General features: G+C 52.4%; 1 protein-coding gene across 1 annotated transcript; it reads left to right on the plus strand.

Moving 5' to 3' along the window:
• Window positions 1-718: 718 nt before the first annotated feature.
• Window positions 719-3,121, plus strand: LOC119340245 (cinnamoyl-CoA reductase 2-like). The gene is made up of 6 exons (XM_037612142.1): window positions 719-896; window positions 1,174-1,343; window positions 1,553-1,738; window positions 1,893-2,055; window positions 2,312-2,501; window positions 2,843-3,121. The coding sequence occupies exons 1-6, from the start codon at window positions 770-772 to the stop codon at window positions 2,973-2,975; spliced, it is 969 nt and encodes a 322-aa protein (XP_037468039.1). The 5' UTR covers window positions 719-769; the 3' UTR covers window positions 2,976-3,121.
• The last annotated feature ends 5,302 nt before the right edge of the window (window positions 3,122-8,423 follow it).

The raw sequence follows: 8,423 nt of genomic DNA on the forward strand, positions 1-8,423 counted from the left end.
GCTTAACACATAACCTAACCATAACCATCATATTTATCAAATCCATCATTTGTACCCACAAAATTCATATCCCATTACTACTACCACAACTACATATTAATTACAAGTCATCCAATACCAAAGGATTTGAATAAATCCAGAAACTAAGGTGCCACCTAGGGTTACATAATGCCACTAAAATAACAAGAAATTACCAACAAAATTTAGGGATCCGGGCGAGATTAACTCAAACAACAAGGGAGAGAAAGATCCACGGAGGAAAATCAAATTTGGAGTGGGATTTGAGTGAGCCTTGAGGTGGGAGAGAGAGGAGGGAGCTCTCCTTTGTTCTTCTTTCTCGGGATGGAAGATTGGGAGAGTGTGTGGAGAGGCCCCACACACTTTTCTCGTGACCACTTATCTCTCGGGGGGGGGGGGTAGACGCCAAGGTTCACGGCGTCTAGGGTCGGGGTCGACACTTGCCACGTCGGACGGTCAAACTGCTAACCAGAGAGGTGGGCCAGTGCCAAACGCCAGGGTCCGCGGCGTCTTCAGTGCAAGCAGAACGCCGCGAATGTTGGCGTCTCGGTTTGGGTCAGATACGAAAAAAGTTTCAGAAGCGGGTCAAATCGTGCTAAAGTTTGCCAGATGGATTAGAACAGTGAAAAAACCCACAAAAACGCACTTACCACTACCACCGTTACCGGCTTACCGCCGCGCAGTGTGAGCAGTACTAGTCTACTAGTAGAGCATAAGAGTCAGACAGAGACAGAGAGAGGGAGAGAGGAGCATGGAGGCGGCGGCGAAGACGAGCGTTGTGTGCGTGACCGGCGCAGGGGGTTTCGTCGCCTCGTGGCTCGTCAAGCTCCTCCTCTCCAAGCCCCACTACACCGTCCGCGGCACCGTGCGCGATCCCGGTAAGAGCCCTCGACCTCCTCGCTTCAATCCGACGGCCAGCCCTTCCTACCAACTCCCGAATATTCTTTTTCATCTGGGCTGTGCCATCGAAGATCTATATATGCTTATGCAGGAGTATGTAGGATTATGAATAGATCGATAGAATGTATAGTTGCTGAAAAATGAGAACCGAACGTTGACATGTAGTTGCTGACCTCCGACGTTGTATTGTAGCTCTTGAATTTCTGAAAAATTGCAAGGGTTGTGATGGTGGTGGTGTGTGCCCGCATGCTGCAGGTAATGCCAAGAATTCTCATCTCAAGGCGCTAGAAGGTGCTGGGGAAAGGCTGCAGCTGCTTAGCGCTGACCTGATGGACTACGACAGCATTGCGTCGGCGGTTGCCGGCTGTGAGGGCGTCTTCCATGTTGCTAGCCCTGTCCCTTCTGGCAGATCAACGAATCCCGAGGTGATTTTCTCAAGAACACGTGCTTCACAGTTTAATGGGGTTTTGAGGTAAACTGAGGAGGCCTAGATCGATGCAAGGATTCTGCTAAAAAGGGACCATTTCTTATTCATAGGAGACATACTGAATTCAGGGCATATAACGTGTGAGTGAGGTGTGCAAATTCAAGTGTGTATTCTAACAATCTATTGCCCACTTCTACTTGTTTGTAGGAAGAAGTTATAGCCCCTGCTGTAACAGGCACACTGAATGTGTTGAAGGCTTGCTACGAGGCAAAAGTTAAGCGAGTTGTCATAGTGTCTTCATGTGCCGCTGTGTTCAATAATCCTAACTGGCCTAAGGGCAAAGTATTTACTGAAGACAGCTGGTCAGACGAGGATCTCTGCAGAAAGGGTGAGGTAAGTAAGCCTTTGCATTTGGTAAACCTTTGTGTGCTAACAATATGATGTTCTTCAGCAAACTGCACAAACTATTCCTGGTATCTCGTTGTAATTCCTTCCTTGCTCTGGATGACCTGTTTGAAATAAGTTATCTGTGTTGTCATTCTGGCAGGACTGGTATTTGCTTTCCAAAACGCGTGCAGAGCGTGAGGCTTTTGCTTATGCAGCAAAAACTGGGCTGGATGTTGTAGCCATTTTACCATCGTTGGTACTTGGCCCCTTGATGCAGTCTACAGTGAATGCGAGCAGCAAAATTCTCCTTAAATATCTCAAAGGTGGGTGTGTTTATCTTAGGGTTCGCTTGTTTTATACATGCCCTTATATGAAACAGTACAAAAATGAGTCAATATTGCTCTGTTTAAACTTGGGCATCAGAAGATGATGTCTGCCCTCTGTTGCTTGTTTCTAACTGAACCAAGCATAGCACAATGGACCTTTGTACTTTTAAAATCAAAGTTGTTCAAAAGACCAAACTAGTTTAGGCGTGTATGTAGTTTTGTTTCAGTAAAATGAAATACTTATCTTTTGCAGGAGAACATGAGACTGTGGAAAATAGAAGCTGGAATCTGGTAGATGTTCGTGATGTTGCCGATGCTCTTCTTCTGGCATATAAAAATCCAGCGGCATCTGGACGGTACATCTGCAGTCCAGTACGAATAAAAGTCTCTGATGTCATAAGCTTTCTGAAGACCTTATATCCAACATACACTTATCCCAAAAAGTAAGCGCCTTTCTCAGCAGGCAAATTTGTTTCATCTTACTACTATTTCAATCCTCACAAGCTAGATGGCACCCCCTGAAAAGGAAGGATAAATATAATTCTATCTATGTTTTCCTGAGATAAGCAAGTTTGTCAGTTTTTTCAAAGTGTAATAGCAACTACACATACAATTTAGTACATTATTTTACGATATGAAATGTAAAAACTTTTAACAGAAGATGTTGTCACCATATCATAAAATGCTTACGATATGGAAGTATCCTGCTTCTTTTTTTCCTTCTGACAAATGTTTTTCCATACTTAACTTGGGCGCAACTTGCTCTCTCCGAATTGCTTTGCAGCTTTACGGAGGTGGAAGAAGGTAACGTTATGAGTTCAGAGAAACTTCAGAAGCTAGGGTGCACCTTCAGGCCTGTAGAGAAGACCCTCGGAGACAGCGTCGAATCCTACAAAGCATCTGGCATCCTGAAATGAGCATCCAACTAGGGAAAGTAATAATGCTTGCAAACTCCTTCTGGTTCATGTAAGCAGTGAAACAAAATAAGTTGGTGACACAATCATCAAGGGAATCATGTGAAATAAAAGAAACATTGGAATATCATGTGTGTTTTTATTTCTGATGTCTCGTGCAGTGTTCTGGTGCTTCTATGAGTGACTGCCTGCATATATTGTGTGATTACTGAACCTGTTAAAGCATGAACATATTGCCCATTATTCCTTAGGCGCAGTACTGCTTAGGCGAGTGATAGGTGCTGGTGCCGGCCCAAATTTGGGCCGGTCGCTGCACTACCACACGATACGCCACTTTTAAACTGTACAATCATTCGTTCGTCTCACAAAAGAAAAAAAAAAGAAAAAAGAACAACATGCGCTCGTCGACCGTCCTCGTGACCCACGCTTGCCCTCGGTTGCTCGTGCCGGCGCGCCACAACAAGTCGCCATTGTCGTGCCCGAGGTCATCATCGTGGCCGAGGTCGCCATTGCATCTCCCGACCACCCCGTGGTTGCAGCACGGGGGCACACTGTCGCATCTCCGTCACCAGCCGCCATTGCAGCTCCGCCACCACCGCCGTCCCCAGTCCCAGCAAATTGACTCAAAGGATGGCGATGGGTGGGCTCAAAGGATGGCGATGGGTGGGGGTGTTGGGGCAGGGGACTTGGAAGTGGTTGGTTAGCTTGTGTTACGCGTTATGGGATGGGCATGAAGAATCTTAAAGTGATATGAATCAAGTGATCGATTGTAGAAAGAAAAGAATAGTCTGTGCAACACAATGCATTGATCGGTGCACCAGGCACGTATATATGAGTATAGAAGGAGCCACAACCTCAACTATACAAAGGAACTAGAAGGTGGACCCAATACACAATATATACGTACACAATATATTCAACACCCCCCGCAGTCGAAGCGGCGCCGGAGACGCAGAGACTGGAACGAAACTCGTCGAAGGTGGAAGTCGGCAGTCCCTTAGTCATCACATCGGCGAACTGTTGTGCAGTCGGAACATGGAGGACCCGAATACGTCCAAGGGCCACCTGCTCGCGCACAAAGTGAATGTCCAGCTCAATGTGCTTAGTCCAACGATGATGAACGGGGTTGGCGGAAAGGTACACCGCAGAAACGTTGTCACAGTAGACAACCGTAGCCTGGAAGACGTCATGATGCAACTCCTGAAGTAACTGTCGTAGCCAGGTGCACTCGGCGACGGCGTTAGCCACAACTCGGTACTCAGCCTCCGCGCTAGAGCGCGAAACCGTAGGTTGTCGCTTGGACGACCACGAGACGAGTGAAGGACCGAGGTAAACGCAGTAGCCAGAGGTGGACAGACGGGTGTCAGGGCAGCCGGCCCAGTCCGCGTCGGAGTAGGCCACCATCTCCAGAAAAGTGGACGCCGTGAGAGTAAGCCCAAAAGCCATCGTGCCGCGGATGTAACGGAGAATCCACTTCACGAGGGTCCAATTTGAGTCATGAGGGGCGTGCATATGCAGACACACCTGCTGAACAGCATACTGTAAATCCGGCCGAGTGAGAGTCAGATACTGAAGAGCACCAACAATGGACCGGTAGAAGGGAGCATCCGACGCGGGAGAGCCCTCGAGAGCAGAAACCTTGGCCTTCGTGTCAACAGGAGTAGCAACAGGGTGACAATTGAGCATGCCGGCACGCTCAAGTAGCTCGTGCGCATACTTCTGCTGATGAAGAAAGAAGCCGTCGGGTCGCCGAATGACCTCAATGCCAAGAAAATAATGTAGAGCGTCAAGGTATACCTGGCCAAATGGCCCGGCCCGGCACGGCACGGCCCAGCCCATCATAATCGTGCCTGGCCCGGCACGGCCCGCCAGGGCACGATTAATATACGGGCCGTGTCGTGCCGGCCCGCGTGCTGCGCCCCCAGGCCCAGGCACGGCCCAGTTAGTAAACGGACCGGCATGTTGGCCCGTTTAGCACGGTGGGCTGCATATTTTTAGCCTGTTATTTGACACAGTGAGCGTTTTTAGCCTATTTTTAGATATTGGGCCATATATAAATGTATAAAAAAAAGTAATCGGGCCATGTCGTGCCGGCCTGCGTGCCCAGCCTCCAGGCCCAGGCACGGCCCAGGGCGTGCCGCGTGCCTGGCCCGGCCTGTTTAGCCCGTGCCGTGCCTGGCCCAAGGCGGGCCGTGCCGGCGTGCTCACGGACCGGCCCAAAAAACCCGGCCCATTTGGCCAGCTATACGTCCAGGTCCTTGATGGCAAACTCATCACACAGCCGGGGAGTAATCTGTTGAAGAAGGACTGCGGAGGAGGCCGTCAGGATGATGTCGTTGACGTAGAGGAGCAAATATGCAGTCGTGTCACCGCGGTGATAGACGGACAATCAGGCATCCGAGCGAGTGACGCTGTAGCCCAGTGTCTGAAGGAACCCAGCGATACGCTGGTACCAGGCGTGAGGTGCTTGCTTGAGCCCGTAGAGAGACTGGGACAGCAAACACACATGCCCAGGAAGAGATGCGGCGACGAAACCGGTCGGCTGCTCACAGTAAATCTGCTCCTCAAGATGGTCGTGAAGGAAGGCGTTGGAGACATCCATCTGATGAACCGTCCAGCCTCGGGAAACTGCCAGCTGGAGAACTGTGCGGATCGTGCCCGGTTTGACAACCGGGGCAAACGTCTCGGTGAAGTCGACTCCAGCGCGCTGCCGAAAACCACGGACCATCCAACGAGCCTTGTAGCGCTCAAGTGTACCATCTGAGCGGGTCTTATGGCGAAAGACCCACTTGCCGCTGATGACATTGGCATGAGAAGGCCGAGGAACCAGTGTCCAGGTACGGTTCCACTGAAGAGCGTCGAACTCTTCCTGCATCGCGGCAAGCCAGTGAGGATCACGAAGGGCTGCGTGTGCGGATGCGGGGATCAGTGACGGCTCAGTGGTGGAGGCGGCGAGAAGATACTCGTCGCTGGAGTACCATAGACTCGGGCGATGAATGCCGGCTCAAGCCCGAGTGACGGGGCGAGATGGCAACTCACCGATTGGCGAGGCGGTCGGCGAAGCAGCCGGCAAGGCAGCCGGCGAGGCCGTCGGCGAGATGGCCGGTGAAGAAGCGTCGCCCGAGGCCGCCGAAGCACCCGTGCCCGAGGCACCCGAGGCGGCGGGGCCGACCGAGACAACCGGCGACAGGGCGGCGCCTGAGGTGGCCGGTGAAGATACCGGCGACGGGGCGGCCGGCGAAGATGCCGGTGAAGCAGCGGCTGCCGGCGAAGATGCCGGCGAGGCGGGCGATGCTGAGGCCCCTGACGGAGTTGTCAAGGACGGCGTGGGAGCGCGAGTCAAAGCTCGTCCCACAGTGGGAGGACCGCCAAAGCCCGAAGGCGGTCCAAGAATCGAGCGGGGCCGTCCACCTGACGGGTCGCTAGAGGGCCGCCGGTGGCCGGCGGCGACGGGATGGCGGGAGGTACCTGCTGAAATGGGAACATCATCTCATCAAAGTAAACGTGCCGGGAGGTGAATACACGATGTGAGACGGGATCGTAGCAGCGGTATCCTTTGGTGTTAGGTGGGTAGCCGAGGAAGATGCAAGCGACTGAGCGAGGTGCAAGCTTATGAGGCGCAGTGGCGGCGAGGCTAGGATAGCAGAGACATCTAAAGATGCGAAGGCCATCATAAGATGGGGGCACACCAAAGAGGAGATGGTGAGGGGCATAGTTCCAGCATGGGCGACACGGGCGGATGCTAATGAGGAGGGTGGCGGTGGCGAGAGCGTCCGGCCAAAACCGGGGAGGCACGTTAGAGTGAAAGAGTAATGTGCGGACGCAGTCATTAAGAGTGCGAAGGATACGCTCGGCACGACCATTTTGTTGGGACGTGTAGGGGCAAGTGAGGCGGAAGATAGTGCCGTGGGAGGCTAGAAGGTTACGAACAGCGACGTTGTCAAACTCTTTTTCGTTGTCAGTTTGTAAAGCAAGGATGGGACGACCGAACTGTGTGGTGACGTAGGAATAAAATGCAGTGAGTGTGGCAAGAGCGTCGGACTTGCAACGAAGAGGAAATGTCCACACATAATGAGAGAAATCATCTAAGATCACCAAATAGTATAGGTAGCCCGTGTTGCTTGCAACCGGGGATGTCCAAACATCACTATGCAATAACTGAAACGGAAAAATGGAAATAGTGGTAGATGCGCTAAAGGGAAGACGAACGTGCTTGCCAAGACGACAAGCCTCATAAGTATGGTCGTCGATCTTATTGCATGAGAATGAAAAGCACTTAAGTATTTGACGCAAAGTGGTGGAGTTCGGATGTCCCAAACGAGCATGCCAAAGGTCGACACCTGCGGCGAGGGCGACTGGGGTGGTGGAGGCGGTGGTGGAGGAGTGCACCGGATAGAGCTCGTCAGGACTATCACAACGGTGAAGGACCATCCGAGTACGGGCGTCCTTCACAGAAAAACCGACATCATCAAATTCAACTGTAATGGGATTCTCATGGGCAAGACGACGAACAGATACAAGGTTCGTAACTAAATCAGGAGACACAAGAACATCAGACATAGTGATAGGTGTAGATGTGGAAGGAAACAAAGCACGACCAACATGTGTGATAGATAAAGAGGAACCGTTGCCAACAGTGATGCAAGTAGGAGTATGAACCGGAGTGGAGGAGGTGAGAGTACCAGGATGCGATGTCATGTGGGCGGTGGCGCTCGAATCCATGTACCAAGCGCCGCGGGTACCAAGCGCCGCCGGTGATGGGGCCGAGTGCAGGGCGGCGAAGGAAGTAGTGTCCCATGACGGTGAGACCGGCAGCGAGGCGAAGCCGCCGTAGGGATGAACCGGGGCGGGCGGAGCATGGCCGCCGGCCATCGGCATGGCGAGCAGAGCCGCAGGGCCGGCACTGGCCGACTGCTGCGGCACGGCGAAGTAGGCTGGATAGCCCGCCGGAAAAACCTACATCGTGGTGAACGGATCCGGCGCGTCCGCGTACATGTAGCCGAAGAGAGATGACGCGGCAGAAAACATCGCAGCCGCGATGGTTATAGCAGCAAAAGGCAGAGGACGGGTGGGGTAGTAGCAGTGCAGAAACGGGAGAGGAGGGAGCGGCGGTGACCGGCGACGGCGGCGGCGAAAGAGGAGCCTGCGGCGGCGGTGGGTGGTGACGGCGTTGGGTGAGGTGATGCGGGCGAGCGGGCAATCGTGCGAGCGCGCGGGCGGGCGAGGCGGGCGAGCAAAGCGGCTAGCGGGCGATGCGATGCGATGCGCTAGCGGGTGAGCAAAGAACTAGCAGAATAGACTTGATCGAAAGCAGATGAACTAGAACAGGCAGATATATATATATATATATATATATATGTGTAGAGATGTATACGTGTGGAAGAACTTGGAATAGAATGACCGGTACGCATTGCATGCATAGAAGCACACCCGCGTGATGTATAATCACGA

This window comes from Triticum dicoccoides, chromosome 7B, assembly GCF_002162155.2.
Source record: "Triticum dicoccoides isolate Atlit2015 ecotype Zavitan chromosome 7B, WEW_v2.0, whole genome shotgun sequence".
Taxonomy (NCBI): domain Eukaryota; kingdom Viridiplantae; phylum Streptophyta; class Magnoliopsida; order Poales; family Poaceae; genus Triticum; species Triticum dicoccoides.